This window comes from Loxodonta africana, chromosome 11 (assembly GCF_030014295.1).
Source record: "Loxodonta africana isolate mLoxAfr1 chromosome 11, mLoxAfr1.hap2, whole genome shotgun sequence".
NCBI lineage: Eukaryota > Metazoa > Chordata > Mammalia > Proboscidea > Elephantidae > Loxodonta > Loxodonta africana.
Genome location: NC_087352.1, coordinates 27,657,760 through 27,674,730, shown reverse-complemented (window position 1 = coordinate 27,674,730; position 16,971 = coordinate 27,657,760). Strand labels below are relative to the sequence as shown.

The following is a 16,971-nucleotide window of genomic DNA, read 5'->3' as shown; positions in this document are numbered from 1 at the left end:
TAAGTTTTTGTGGGTCCAGAAAGTATTGAGTGGTGTCTGATTCTCACACCTACCACAGATTTCTAGGGTATATCTCTGTCATCCACAGGTGGGGGTGAGGTGTATCAGTATCACACACCAGTCACATAGGGCCCCTGAGATACGTGTGTGTCCCTAGGCTGTACCACAGTATAACCATTGCACATCTGACATTCACCTGAAACATATGGTACCTGAAGTGTTTGTGTTCAGGCTCTGCTTCTGTGTGCCAGCAAAACCCAGAAATACACTGGAAATACATTGTGTATTAACAGGTGGTTCACTATCACAAACCTGTCCTGTGCCTGGTACCGATGGTTCCTGAAATGTTTACTTCCATGCTGTACCACGGTGTGCTAGCAAATGTCACACTGTGTGTGTTTTCAGGTGTATCACCATCACACACCTGTCTGCCAGGACCAGACCTCAATCACCTATCTCATCAATATCCAGTATACAAGAACTATGGGGGAAGGATGAGCATGTTAAGCAGCATCAGATAGATGAAAGAAGCCAAATCTAGAATGTGACCAATTCAATGGACAAATGACTTGGTAACTTCAACAAAAAAATAAGGCAGTGCCTACAGGTTAAGACTTCAAGACAAACCTACTAAAAGGCATATGGATACATTTTGCATCCTGATTGTAATCAATCTTAAGAACAAAAACATTTTAAGACAGTTTAGAGAACTGAGCACTGACAATACTTTATGAAGCTTTGAATTATTTTTATTTGGTCAAAGTTATTGGAGTTAAGAGAGAGCACTTACATTTTGGAAATTAATTCTTAAGATATTATTTATTAAATGATAAAATGGGATCAAAAATAAAATATCCCAGTCATTTGTGTGGTCATAGATGATGCAGGAGTGGCCATAAAATGATAAAGATGAAAGATTGAGGGAGAGTTGATGAGGCTTACAAAACACAGCCCTTTCCATTCATGTATATCTGAAAATATCCATCACAAATGGTAGAATATTTTTGAATATGAACACGTGCAGATTACCCAGTAAACAAGGTAAGCACAGGCTTACTTATGCTTACTTACTAATCTGTAGTGACCAATTTCTCCTGTCAGGGATTGTAAACCTGAAAAGAGGTTTTCATTCTATAAGAAGGTGCTGTAGGCTTGGGAAGGAGACAGGTGCCAGGCATACCTAGAAGCAGAATCTGCGATGTGGTGGAAAAATGTGAAATTGTTCACTACAGATGATCTGGTAAGCAAGGTAAGCACCACGTTTACGTTACATACTGGATAACCTGCCCCTGGGTGTGAATAATTTTATGTGTTAAGAAGAATGGGTATTAAAGGGCAGAAAGAAACTTTTGTTTTCATGGGTTTAGACATGAGTCAAAATATCAAATGTCTACACTTTAAAAGTGTGTTAAAAAAAAAACATAAGTGCTATGGCTGCTAACTAAAGGGTCGGCAGTTCGAATCCGCCAGGTGCTCCTTGGAAACTCTATGGGGCAGTTCTACTCTGTCCTGTAGGGTCGCTATGAGTCGGAATCAACTCGACGGCACTGGGTTGGGTACACTTTAAAAATGCACAGGTTATTGTAAGTTAAAAAGCAAAGGTAATAAATATTTTACTCATTATTTTACTACGTCTTACCATTATATATGTTCTTGAGGTTCTTTACATCTACTTTATCAGCATGCTGGAAATAGAATATAATGGTATGCTACTACACATTTTTTTTTTTTTACTACACATATCTTAACAGCTCCATATTGTGACATCATGTTGGCAGCTTGAAATTGGTCATGGTGGGAATATTTACACCAAGGCAATGGCACGTCACAGGCCAGGGCTTGCTTTATTGTATTACTGAATGTCTAAACTTAAGAAAGTGATGCACAATTTGTTACATGGTGAATATCAAATTGAGAAAATATTCTTCAAAAATATTCAAAAACAATTATTCCATTCAACAAGAAATGAGTGAAGTTCCAGCATATGTCTCAGCATATGTTATACATATGTCTTCTTATTCGTTAATGGAAGGAAAATAGCCAACATTCATAAAAAAATAATAGGCGAAAGATATGAGCAGGCATTTTACCAAAGATAACAACAACAAAAAAAATGCAAGTGGCAAATAAACACAAGAAAAAATGGTCAGCATCATGAATATTACAGAAGTGCAATTAAAACCACAATGATATGCCACTGGAGTCCTTGGGTGGTGCAAACATACTCAGCTGGTAACCAAAAGGTTGGAGGTTCGAGTCCATCCACAGGTGCCATGGAGTAAAAGCCTGGTGATTTACTTCTGAAAAATGAGCCATTGAAAAACCCTATGGGGTTGTCATGAGACCAAACCAAACCAATTGTCATTGAGTTGATTCTGAAAAATAGTAACCCTATAGGACAGAGTAGAACTGCCCCATAGGGTTTCCAAAGAGTGGCTGGTGGATTCAAACTGCTGACCTTTTGGTTTGCAGCTGTAGCTATTAACAACCAGACTTGTCATGAGTCATGGTTACATCAACGGCCACTGGTTGGATATGCCACAACATGCCTGCTAAAACTTAAAACAAAAGGAAACACCATACTTAGTATTGGTAAAAGTGTGGAGGAACTGAACTCTCATACATGGTTGGAATGCAACACAATACAACTTTCTTAGATCAAAGTTAGGCAGTTTCTTAAAAACTTAAGTTTGTTTGCCTACTCTGTGACTCAGCCATTGCACTCTGAGGCAGTAACACAAGAGAAGTAATACATATCCATATAAAGGAGTGTACACCTGTGTTCACAGCTGCTTTATTTGTAATGTAGGAAAACAAACAAACTGGGTACAACCTAAATGTCCATTAACAGAAGAATGAATAAACAAACTGTGGTATATCCATAGAACAGAATACTACTTAGCAATAAAAAGAAAGAATTATTCACATAAGCAATTCTAATGATTGCCAAAATAATTAAGCAGCGTGAATGAAACCTAGAAAAGAAAGAGTAAAGATCTTATGAGTCCAAAAAAACCAAAAAACCCGCTGCTGTCGAGTCGATTCCGACTCATAGCGACCCTATAGGGCAGAGTAGAACTGGCCCATAGAGGTTCCAAGGAGCGCCTGGTGGATTCGAACTGCTGACCTTTTGGTTAGCAGCCGTAGCACTTAACCACTACGCCACCAGGGTTTCCCTTATGAGTCCATTCACACAAAATTTGTAAAAATAAATTAGGACCACAAAGCTCTGCAGTTGTTCCTAAGAGTCCTTGGGGAGCAGTGCAAATTAGGTCACCAGAGAAAGCTACTCTCAGCCACCATATTGCAGTTTGGGACCCCCCCTCAAGTTGCTCACCTCTTCATACTAATAGAGACCCATTCTGTTTTCAAACCACACAACAGTGAATAAAACCCTCAATATTAAAGTTCAAATGGTGATGTTATTTCTAGTCAGAAAATGAGCGAGAGGAAAACGAGGGAGCTGCTGAGGCCATCCTAGGACGATGTAGGCTTGACCGGTGGGGAATGGTGATGGGTAAGGTTGTCAGTCAAACATATTTTATAAATTTTAATTTGCCCCATAGGATTTTCTTGGCTTTAATCTCAAGGAAGATCACTGGGTCTTTCTCCAGTGGAGCCGCTGGGTGGGTTTGAACTGCCAACCTTTCAGTTAGCAGCCTGCTTAACCATGGCACCACTAGGGATTCTTCCTTGTTGGTGAAGCCTAAGCCCCTTGATCCTGCATGGTCCATGGACACTGATTGGTGAGCTACACAAGGGAACTCAGAGGAAGAATTTACTCCACAGTCAAGTGGAAGTAACTTAGAAAGACCTTGCAGAATAGCTGTTGTTAGGTGTGGTCGAGTTGATTCTAACTCACAGTGACCCCATGTGACAGATTAAAACTGCCCGATAGGGTTCCCTAGGTTGTAATCTTTACAGTAGCAGATCACCAGGCCTCTCTCCCACAGAGCCACTGGATAGGTTTGAACCTCCAACGTTTTGGTTAGCAGCGAAGCCCTTAACCTTTTTTGCTACCTGGGCTCCTGTAGAATATTTGTAGATAAATTCAATTCTGGCTGGAAGAATCCCCAACAACTGTAGTGTTCCACTCCTCTGGGAGGAAATGAAAGGTGGGAGGAGGGAAATAGTGCACTAGCATGACTATTCCTTTAGGTCTTACACATTACATAGTACCTCCAGTATAATAGGGAATATGAGAACAGAGGGAATATAGGGTTGCTATGAGTCAGAATTGACTCAACAGCAACAGGTTTGGTTTTGGTTTTATTTAGGAGAGCAGAGAACAGCCATCTTGTTTTTATTCCTAATCTTAGGGGAATCTTTTAATAATGGACCATGAGGCACGATGTTTGCTAAAGATGGGCACTTCATAAATAAATGGATATAATCTTACACAGTGCACCCTATCAGGAAGCATGTGATGCTGAGGCAGACAGCCTCAGAACTCAACCCTTCTTTGAATAACCTGCTCTGGCTTATCCTCCTACACAGAGTAGAACAGGCCACGTATTTTCCTGGAATTGTTCTTGTCAAGATAACCACAAAACGGGCCATAGCTGGCCTCAACCAGTTTTAGCAATCTTTCAGTGCCATCTTGACACTTTAAGGGACCTCTTAGCTTTTTTAGCTTATTCAGTGCAAAATACATATAAGCATACTGCCTCTGGGTGGAGACTTACCACGCTAATGAAGGAAGATCAACCTCTTCCTCTATCCCAGGGAATGGAACTCTTAAGAAAATGCACAGTCATCCCCAAGCTCTGGGCACCTGCGTGAAGGTTCATCCTGAATATTCATGATAAATTTACATTTCCTTGCCCCCTCTCTGTAAAAGCCCACCTCCCCAAAACACCCCTGAGTAGTCTTGGAGAGACCATCCCTGGGTGTTTCTTTCCTTTTGCAGTGAAATAAAGCTGCCTTTCTGATCTCTCACCTCCGCCCCTTGTTTATTGGCTATGAGGAGTCATGTCAAGCAGGAGATGGAATTCCCGGTAACAATGTCAATATGTCAATGGCTACCACTGGTTTTTTTCGTTTTGGGTTTACCAAAAAAAGACTGCTGGGACATTTAATCGGATTGTGTTTAAGGGTTTACCAAAAAAAGACTGCTGGGACATTTAATCGGATTGTGTTTAACCAACGGATACTTTATATAGTAGAGATAACACCATGATTTGTTGAATATTCAGATTCAGAAACTTGATATGTATCTCCATTTGTTTATATCTCTTTAATGTATCTCAGCAATGCTTTGCAGTTTTGTTTATAGTTCTGGAACATGTTTTGGTTAAACTTGTCTAAATCTATTGTATTTTGGCGGTATTATTAAGCATACTTTTTTTTTCATTTTGGCTTTCAGTTTGCAATCATTCACTTATATAATTGCTGGATTTAATTTGCTAAAATTCTGTTAATATTTTGATCTATATTCATGTGTGCATTGGTCTTCAGTTTTAATATCATTGCTTATTTCGATATCAGATTAAAGCTAGCTTTATAAAATTAGTTGAGAGGTATTCCATCATCTTATATATTAAAATAATTTCTGTAGAATTGGGATTATTTCTTAAATTTCTGGTAAAATTTACTAGTGAAGTCATCTTGGCGTGAAATTCTGAGTAGGAAGGTTTATAATGACTAATTCAGAGTCTTTAAGGGTTAGGATGCTATTCAGATTATCTATTTCTTTTCTGAAATAAGCCTGGTTAGTTTTCAAGGAATTTTTGTCTGTTTTCTCTAATTTTTATAGAGTTGTTTAAAATATTCATGTATTAAATATTTTAATGTTTCTAACATACTTGGTACTATCCCATCTTTCACTGACAGACTCCAATGTCATTCTCTGTGGAGACGTCTTCTTTCAAACACCAGAAATAGTTTATGATACCCTGGTTATTTACTCTTGGTGGTGGTAGTTCGCGCTGTTGAGTCAATTCTGACTCATAGTGACCCTATAAAACAGAGTAGAACTGCCCCATAGAGCTTCCTAGGCTGAAATCTTTATAGTAGCAGATTGCCAGGCCTTTTCTCCTGCACAGTCACTGGTGGGTTCAAACCTCCAACCTTTTGGTTAGCAGCTGAGCACTTAACCAATGTTACACTAGGGCACCTTTAAAACAAAAAAACCAAGCCCAGTGCCATCGAGTCTATTCCAACTCCTAGCAACCCTACAGGACAGGGTAGAACTGCCCCATAGAGTTTCCAAGGAGCGCCTGGCAGATTCGAACTGCCAACCCTTTAGTTCGCAGCTGTAGCACTTAATCACTACGCCACCAGGGTTTCCAGGGCACCTTTATATACTTTTAAAAGCTGGTTTCCTCTGAGGCGAAGGTTAAAGATGTCCCAAATGTCCAACTATTCCAAGCTGTTGTAGCACTCCATCATCTCTAACATCAACTACTCCCTCTCCCCTTAGCATTCTCCCACTTGTCTTTGGGTTCTCTAATTTGCTGCAATGTCTGACAGAATTCACGAACCACATAAAGGAAATGGTTCACACAGTTGTGGAGGCTGGCAAGTCCCAAATTCGTGGGTCAGGCATAAGCTTCTTCCGATCCATGTGGCTGCAGGAGCTGACAAACCCAAACCAGCTCTTCAGACCACAGGCTGCTGGCTCACAGGGCTGCGGAAGCTGGCGAATCAGGTCACACGATAGGCCACCAGCCCGAGGGGCTGTGGAGGCCGTTGAATCCCAGAATCTGCAGGTCAGACAGCAGGTCTCTGGGGAGGTCAGTTGATCACAAACCAGACACAGGACCCAGATGCAGAGAGAGACACACACATATATCTTAGATGCAGTCCATACCCCAGGAAAGGATGTCACTTTTGTAAGGATGGGGCTTGAGTCATGCCCTCCTTCAAGGCTTAAACCCAAGACACACCTTACATCAATCCTGCCTCATCAAAATGTAGAGGTCAGGAGCCACAACACAAAAAATGGAGGACAACCACACAATACTGGGAACCATGGCCCAGCCAAGGCGACATATAACTCCAAACGTCACATGTTCCATATACCTTTTTTGCATAATCCCACTCAGTCATTGTGTGTGTCACAAAGACCATGACTGGAAGGGCCATATTAAGTAATTTATTGTACCATAATAACTCACCATAGCTGTCACTAATAACTTTTGACTTACTGGAGAAATGTCTCTTTCCCAGCTGAACTCATAGTGATGGGTCTGCTTAGCACCCATGAGAGCTCAAGTAACATTTGTCAAATGAAAGTGACTGGGGACTTGATAGACAGCTATGTTGTTGATAGACAGGGAGACTGAGTGGAGGAAACAATGTGGGGAATATTGGAGATTTGTTTGGAGGAGGACTTATAAAACAGCTGAGTGTTTATGTTCACAGGCAATCAGATATACTTGGGCACAGTCAGAACAGAGAACAAATTTTGGAAGTTCTCAGCAGATGAAACAGTTTATACTACACAGCTAATGAGTGGCAGTGATGATACAAATTATTAAATACTCCTCCATTACTCCTGTGAAGGAGGGAGATCTCTGCTCTGGCCTACTGGGAAAGACTTTGTGGACACCAAGGATGGAGGAACCCTGACAGAAGACCACATGGGGTTGCCATGAGTTGGGATCAACTCGACGACAATGGGTTTGGTTGTTTTGGTATAAGAGTGTAGTAAATTTCGTTTTCCTTGGTTACAACATAAGCTGTACAAAGGCAGAAACATACCAGTTCATATTTACCAATATGTCACAGATTTCTAGCAGGATTCAGAATCGACTTGATAGCAGCTGGTAATGATCACCTAAACTAAAAACAAGAAACTTAAAAACAAACAAACAACTAAATCTATCTGTAAAAATGATGTGGAGGCTGCATCTGACCTCGTCTAAGTTCACAAGGGGAAAGGAGAATCAAAATCAATAGTCCAAGGCTGATCCCTATGAAGTGGAGGTCATACGTGCCGCTTCTCTCCTCCATCTTGAACACTTCTAACACAAATTGTGCCTCCAATGACAATTTCTACTTCTCTGCTGGGTTCGATAACTCATTGCAACGGCCACACAGAACCCAGAGACAATACTAATGATTATAGGGTTTATTAGGGAAGTAGCAAGTTACAATTCAGGTTTAGGAACACTCAGGATGCAGTTCTTCCATCAGGAAAGCCTCTTCCCATCTGTGCTCACACGCGGCCTCTTTCTGGCCCTCAGCCTCTGCCCTGCTTGGGCTTGTGTTACCAAGTTCTTTTAGCTCTGCCGATAAGTGCCCAGAGGCACCTCACTCCACCAGTAAACCTCAGCCTGAAAGTTCTCAGCTCTACCAAGTGCCTGGAGGCATCCTACTCTGCCAGCAAGCCTCCTGCCCACTCCATGGACTGGGAAACCCACCACACTGTCTCCTGCTGTCAGTCTCTCCTGCCACTGTTTCTCTGCCTCTGCTTCTTGCCATCTTCAGTGTTATAGCTCTCTCTCTCTTTCTCTCTCGGTCTCCTGGTTCCAGGATCTTCTCAGAGCAGAGATCCCAGGTCCAGATGACATGCTTTGCACTTGGCTCTTCTTCTCTGGCCGTGGTGAGAGCCTCTCTCTGCTCTGGAATTGGCTCTCTTTTAAGCCTAGTAGGATGGCGAAACTGACCAGTCCCCTTGGCAGGCCACAATTACCTTATTTGCACAGTCCCACCCAATCATTTGGTGAGAGTTACAAGACCATGGCGAGAAAGGCCACACAAAAGCAATCCATCACACCACACTACCATTGACCTAACTGCGGAAATCAGAAGAGTTCTAGCTGTTAAACCAGATGGGGTATTGCAGTGCAATAGGTTTCTCTTTGTATATGTCTTTCCAGCCCTGGGTTTGTAGTTCTGCCAAGATGATTTGGTGGGCTACAATCCTGCAAAGGGATTGATTAGTCTACTATGAAAATAAGGTGCATAAAACCCTCCCGGGGATTAGACAGTTTACTATGCAAATAAGATGCATAAAACCCTTATGGAAGTCAGTCAATGACTATACAAACTAGGTGACTGCGGTGCAATGGATCACTTTTGTGTGGCCTTTCTCACCATGGTCTTGTAATCTCCATCCAAGGGACTGTGCAAATAAGGCAATTGTGGCCCACCAAGGGGATTAGTCAGTTTTGCTTTACCACTAGACTTAAAAGAGAACCAATTCCAGAGCAGAAAGAGAATCCCACCACCACCAAGGAAGAACAGCCAGGAGTGGAGAGTGCATCTTTTAGACCTGGGATCCCTGTGCTGAGAAGCTCCTAGAACCAGGAGACACAGAGAGAGAGAGAGCTTAAGAAGTGGTGGCAGAGAAATGATGGCAGCAGATGGTGTGGTGGGCTTCCTGGCCCATGGAGAGGGAAAGCTGGGTGCCTTTGGGCCAAGGCTTACTGGCAGACTGGGGTGCCTCTGGATACTTATTGGCTGAGGTAAGAGCTTTGTAACACTTGCCAGAGCAGGGCAGAACCTGAGGGCCAGAGAAGTATGTCTGTGGAGCACAGCTGAGAAGAGGCTGTCCTGACGGAAGAACTTTATCCTGAACCTGAATTGTAATTTGTTACTTCCCTAATAAACCCCATAATCATGAGCACTGTCTGTGAGTTCTGTCGCCATTACAATGAATTATCGAACCGAGCAGAGAAGTAGAGAGTGCTGTCAGAGGGATTGTTGGTGTCAGAATTGGTAAAGATGGCAGAGAGAAGGCATGTCTGACCTCAGTCTCACAAGAATGAGCCTTGGGCTGTTGATCTTGATTCTCCTCCTTTGCGAAGTTGGAGGATGTCAGACATTGCCCCCATGCCATTTTTATAGTGACTGTGGCCTACCAAGTCTATTGGTCAGTTTTGCCACCCTGCTAAACTTTAAAGGACCAATCCCACAGAGTTTGAGGGGAACCCCACTACCACTAAGAAGAACCTGTGGCAGAGTGCATGCTTTGGACCCAGCGTTGCTGTGCTGAGAACCTCCTAGACCCAGGAGACAGAGAGAGTTGTAACACTTAGAGACAGCACCAGATGGCAGCAGCACACGACAGCAGCAGCACAGGACTGCAGGACGGCTGTGGTGAGCTTCCCATTCCACAGAGAGAGCTGAGCACCTTCAGGCAGGAGAATTGCTGAAGTGGAGTGCCTCTGGCCATGTGTCAGCAGAGCTAAAGAGCTGTAACCCTTGCTGGAACATGGATGAGAAGAAACCCAGAGCCGTCTTGGTTGGAAGCTGTCCTGATTGGCGAACTGTATCCTGTCTCTTGAGTTGTTACTGTTACTTCCAAGTTGATCCTGATCTGAATTGTACCCTGTTATGTCTCTAATAAACTCCATAATCATGAGTATTGTCTGTGAGTTCTGTGTGGCCATTGCAACAAATTATCAAACCCAGCATAGAAATAGAGAGTACTGTGGGGAGGGCTGCTAGTGTCAGAATTGGTAAAACAGTTGGGGAGCAGAGGTATGTCTGACCTCCACCTCATAGGAATCAGCTTTGGGATAATGGCGATTCCCATTATCCCCCATCTTGAATTTAGATGGCTTCTGATGTTACTACCACTATGTCCTACGTATAAATGTTTTTTCTGTTCCAGAAATCAAACAAAAGCTAAGAGAAACGGGTGCCATTGGTGATAAGCAAAAAGGGGCTAACTGTGGGAAAACATGAGTCCAGGAATACAGAAGTGTCCACAAGCCACTGGCTTGGTGTCACAATAAGAGTAATATAAAGAACTGAAATGGAAGAGAGAGAGTAAAAGAAGACAAAGACGCTCACCAGGATCAGGATGGTGTGTGTGGCTCTGGCCTCATGGGAATGTCTGGGGGAGAGGCTATTGCTGTGAATGTGTTGGACTTGCTGCTTGTGTCTGTGCAAGACAAAGACCATGGAGCCACTGGCTGAGACCATGAGGCCCAAACATATACCATCAATGGAGGAGAACATGACAGCATGTAGTAAGACTACAAATCTGTCTGGAATGGGAGAGTAACAGTATCCATAACTTTTCTCCATACTCATGTTTTTGCTCTTTCTTGATCCTGTTACATTCATAGCAACAAAAGTATTTAACAACAGATACAGGATCCAGAAGAAGAAACAGCAGACACCAATGCACTTTTGGGATCTAATTCTCTGCCCCAACCACATACAGATTCTGGGGCAAAGCTTAATTACCTGAAAGCTACTCAGGAGGCAGGTGGTGCTAAGGGAAACCCCTCTGGCCACTCTGTGAAAATAGAAGACAAGTTTGCATCCATCATCGTCCAGGAAATATTTCCATCCAAAAGCTGTCATTGTCTGGAATTCCTTTAGTGAACAGAACCAAATTGTTGGCTAAAACCAGCTGGTTGAGAATCAAGTCTGTGGGCCTCAAGTTGTGTCCAGTGAGCAGAGTGAAGTTATAAAGACAAAGAGGGAGGCGTTTCCAAGGATTCCTGCTGCAGTTAGAATGAGGAAAATGATCCCCATTTCCAAGTTGGTAGATTCCACCATATCAATATCTAGGAGACATTGATTTCAATTTGAGTGAAGAAATAGAAGCATAAACAAACTAAAGTTTATTGCCTCCACCTTCCCAGAAATTTTTGTAAAGCTAAATCTAATACGTATTTCTCATTTTGTCTCTTTAAATGGGGACTAAGAATATATGCTAATGGGTTCAAAGATTATTAACGTCCTATGTTGGAAACAACTCAAATGTCCAACTAAAGGGGGCTGTTTGAATAAATGATCCACTATTCCCACCATATAATTCTCCACAGGTATAAAACTGAATAAAAAACATTTCTTTATACCATGTATGATGTTAGTCTGAGAATATACTCTTATTCTGGAAACGGATAAATCGTAAGAAAGCATTAATAATTTCTTTTGTATTTTCATACAGGCTGTATGAAACTAGTATCAGCAAAAAAAACTGAACAAAGAGCAGATTGTAATGCTAAAGGCTAAAATTAATCATAACATTACAGCCGTTATTACTATTCATTAACATGTAACACAATGCCAAACTGTACAAAGCTTGAGACACAGGAAATTAAGGGAAAAATCAAAATGACCCAATTTTAATTTATATTTACCTCATTTTATTTTATTATTTTTATTTTATTTGACTCATTGTTAGTTCATTTGTTTATCATGTATTATTTATTTTATTCATTCTATTTTATTTCATTATTATTTGTTTCATTTACTTCATTTTATTTATTTTAATTAAAATTTATTTTATTATATTGTGGTATTTTGTTTACTTTATTTCATTTTATTTTAATTAATTTTGTGTCATTCATTTTATTTTATTTTAATATTTTTATTTTACCATATTTACTTTCACTTCATTTTATTACTTATTTTGTTTTACATTATTTTTATTTATTTTAATTATTCACTTCATTTAAATTATTTTATTTATTTTAAAAGACGATTTTAATTCATATTTTATTTTAATATTTTTATTCATTTTATTGTATTTATTTAATTTAAATTTATTTTATTTGACTAAATTTCATTTACTTCATTTTATTTTGGATACCTGGTGGCACGGTGGTTAAAAGCTCAGGTTGCTAATCGACAGGTCAGCCGTTTGAATCCACAGCCGCAACTTGGAAACCCTCCAGAGCATTTGTCCTCTGCCTATAGGGTCGCTATGAGTCAGAATTGACTGGACAGGCAACAGGTTTTATTTCATTGCAGGCAGTTTTTTTATTTTAATTATTTTAGTCACTTCAGTTTATTTTATTTTAATTAACTAGTTTTAAGTTACTTTGTTTCATTTTAATTAAGTTTATTTTATTTCATTAATTTTATTCTTTTATTTGTCTGCCTTCCATCTTGGTTTCCCTCACTTTTTATATCCTAAACATGGTATATTTCTCTTCAGGTATCTTAAGACTATATGTGACGTCCAATCAAGGGATATTTAAATATTTTTTTCTCTATCTCAAACTGATGGAAGTAAATCTACTTTAAAAAGCTATAAAATTTTCCAGGTAACCACATGAAAACAAGTACATAGTAGTGCTGCTTATAAATCTGTCTGACCTGATAGAGGAACAGTATCCATAACTTGTTTTTTAAGTCTCTCCATCGGAAAAAAAAAATGCATAATTAGATTAAGTGAGCTCTGTATAATTATGTAGCAAATTTCATTTCCTGATTACACTGTAAGTTCTTGATAAAAAGAAGTAATGTACTTTATGAATATGTGCTTATGGGTTCCAAGGTTATTAATTAAGGGCCTAGGTTTCAAATAACCTAAATGGCATCTAAAGTTGGCTGTTTGAATGAATGATGGACCATTCATACAATATAATTTTTTAGAGCTGTATAACTGGATGAAAAACACCTCTAAACAACATGTGAAGTTACTTTCAGTATATCTTTTTAAGTATAAAAGAGGAAGTGTGGAAGATAGTGTACGGTATGCTACACCATTATGGTTTTGAAGGTATATGACTATAAATGCACCTAAACATTGAATTGCTTTATAAAACTATATGATGAACCAAAAAAATTGTAAGAATGATGACACAGGAAGGCAGAGAATGACCAGGGTAGAGGGGCAGAAATAGAACCTAGATATACCTGAATTGGTCTTGTTTTACAGTTTTTACTTTTGGGCAAATACAAATATTTTTAATAATTAAATAACATTAAATTAAAGTGAAATTTAAACAATTAATAAAACTCAAAGGTAAAACTAAAACAAATTTATACAAAGATGATTATAATAAATTTGTGGCTTATCTGTACAAAGAAATAATATGTCAAGTAACCTAAATAGTAAGTTTAGCTATATAGCTTTACTGACATATGTCAAAGCAAAAATACCTCCAAAGATCTTAAAAGTTTACCTATAATAATATCATTCATAAAAATATCAATATTAATATTTTGAAGTTCATAAGTATTTAATGTAATTGAGAGCTGCAGCTTTCACCAAAAGAAAAAATAGTAATAAAAGGCAAATAATTTAAGTAATAATTGTATAATACTAAATTTATTTGGTATGTTGACATGGGAGAACAACTGAGAAAAGGAGGGTGAGAATGGTTGCACGACTGGAAGAATGTAATCGATGTCAATGAATTGTACATGTACAAACTATTGAACTGGTGTATGTTTTGCTGTGTATATTCTCAACAACAACAAAATAAAAATAAATAAATAACCCTATGGAACAGTTCTACACTGCACACATGGGATCATCATGAATTCGAATCAACTTGAAGGCAACTAACAAAAACAACAAAGGGACACTGAAGCGAAAGTTAGAAGTAGTTTGATATATTAACACCAGAATGAAGTAAGGGTAGACATATATTGCAGAGGACAAAAAATTTAACGTTGCACAATTCGATTGACAAAATAAGTATATTATTTAATGTAATATCAATCAAATGGTAATCTTTCTAAATTTCCTCTAGTAATTTCCAAATATTAAAAATTTACTTAAAATTAATAAAATTTAAAACACCCAATGAAGAGGATTTGCTGTGAGAAGGATAAAGTTAATTAGTAATAGCATTTTTAAAAATATGGTTTCATTTATTTTGTTGTTGTTGAGAATACACACAGCAAAACATACACCAATTCAGTAGTTCCCACATGTACCATCTAGTGACACTGATTACATTCTTTGAGTTGTGTTACCATTTTCACCCTTCTTCTCTGAGTTGTTCCTCCCCCATTAACATAAATTCACTGCACCCTAAAGTATCTGTCTAATCTTTCTAGTTGCTGTTGTCACTTTGATCCCATATAGATAGTTCTCAGAAGAGCATAATCCTCAATGCAGGCATTTTCTAGTAGTTAAGCTAAACTACTGTTTGGTTTTAAGAAGATTTAAAGGAATATTTTAGGTTTACGGTGTAAAGATTATCTCAGGGCAATATTTTCAGGGGTTCATCCAACCTTCTTTGCTCCAAGAGGTCTGGAGTCCTTCAGAATTTGAAATTCTGTTCTTTGTTCTCCCCTTTTTGAGTAATAGCCTTTTATTGATATAACTCTGTAAACTTTGGTCAATGGTACAGAATATAGAGCCTGTAATTAATAAGTAAATTGGTAAATATAGTTAAAATAATAAAAGCCAATTAAAAATAATTGGGAAAATAATTTACTTATTGCATGGTAATAAAATAGTATTAATTATAAAAGTAGAGGTAAATTTTTACCTCACACCACCCAACCAACCAACCCGCTGCCGTTGAGTCGATTCTGACTCATAGCGACCGTATAGGACAGAGTAGAACTGCCCGATAGAGTTTCCAAGCAGCGCCTGGTGGATTCAAACTGCCGACCTCTTGGTTAGCAGCTGTAGCACTTAACCACTACACCACCAGGGTTTCCCCTCACATCATATAGAGCTTTAAATAACACGCAGATTCTAAAATAGAGAATAAAAAAATCACAGATAAAAATATTTGTGTATATTTTTATAATCTTAGAGTAAGTTATTACTGTATATGACACAGATGAGAGGTCCCATTTTTCATAAAAATGAAATAAGGACAGTAGAAATATAGCACTAATTAAAAGTAAGCCCAAATAAAATATTTAAATGTGTAGAATGTAAAAAGGGAGGTTATCCATAATCACCTTGACATTGATACTGAACAGTTGGATAAAAGACAAAAAATGCCTACAATATGTATGAAAAGGCAGTTTCCCAAGATTGCTACTCCAGTCTGAGAGAGAGAGGATCAGGATGACAAGGATGAGAACATCAAGGCACTCTGAAATATGACTCCCTGCTGGCAGGGTGACACTTAGGTCTTGAGATCTTTAAAGTCCTTGATTAATCTTTTTGTCTGAAATCCACAATTTTTTTTTTTTTACATATTTATCTGTACATACAACTTGCATTTCTATAAATGGGAGAGAGAATGAGACTGTCATTTATCTCAATGGTAGAAAAGTTCTAAGAGCCTTCTGCTGATGAAAAGCTGGTAGAGACAGATTATTACAGACTCCGTTTAGCACAGCCTGCTCCTCCACAGAGAAAAAAAAAAAAACAGAGAAACCCACATCCCAATGCTTGTCACAGGGACACCAGGTGTCTGCTCAGCTTCCAGAGCTCAGCATTGCTGCCTTCTTGCTCTTCTCCTGCCTGTGTGGCACGAAGCCTTCAGAGTGAACACTGTGAGGGTCAGTGTGCTCACTCAGGGGCAAGCAAGAGAAGGTTTCAGAGAGGGCTGGAACCAGGAGGAAAGACGGGAGGTGACAGGGGACCTTCCTACAATATAAAAATACCTTTGTGGAAAAAAAAATTTTTGTGTTCCAAACCCAGAACAGAGAAACATTTCACAGGGGATAGTTATTGCTGGATTTCCTAAGGTATTTTCCTTCTAAATATCTTAAAGGTATCTGAAAAGAATTGCTACATACCTGATTGGCATTTGCTGTCAGAACAGGAGGTGCAGGGGCAGCATCTGTGCAGGTGTGGAAAGTGGGTGTTGAACGGGGCAGCGTGGGAAAGGGGGTGTATAGGATTACAGACCTAACACCCTGGACATTATAGTATTGTTTTTACCTAGCTTGCCCAGTTAACTTTTACATACCCCAGTGATTTTGTGATTTCGCAGTTTCCTTTCTTCCCCCACCTTGTGTTTTCCATGATCCTATAAAGTCTGAAATTAACCTACCTTCCTCTTTGCGAAGTACAAGTGGTAAATCTGGAGGAAAGAGAGACTAAACCAAGGGCCAATCTGGTGACTGGAACTAGGACGGTGTCAGAGGATCTTTGCGATTACTCACAGAAGGCCAACCCGTCTGGAACGCAGTCATCGTGCCCACCTCAAAGGGGAACTAACAAATTTCTTGACTTCTTCAGACCTAAAACCCGTCCCTATCAAACCTTCTGGTCCGCCTCCAGGAGACAGACAGATTTAGGAGGAGCCCATTCCCCCAGTATACAACAAAGACCCTCTTGCTGCTCACCTCACCCCTGTCTCAGTAGCGGCTTCTGCGGCAGGCGGCTCAAATCCGTGTTTTCCGGTAACA

At 39.5% G+C, this 16,971-nt stretch overlaps 1 protein-coding gene across 1 annotated transcript; it reads right to left on the bottom strand.

Moving 5' to 3' along the window:
* Nucleotides 1–10,521: 10,521 nt before the first annotated feature.
* Nucleotides 10,522–11,863, bottom strand: LOC100667376 (vomeronasal type-1 receptor 1). Its single transcript, XM_010587066.3, is given in 3 exon segments — nt 10,522–11,269; nt 11,271–11,379; nt 11,382–11,863. Coding segments are annotated over 3 exon segments (882 nt in total). The 5' UTR covers nt 11,464–11,863; the 3' UTR covers nt 10,522–10,578.
* Between the last annotated feature and the right edge of the window lie 5,108 nt (nt 11,864–16,971).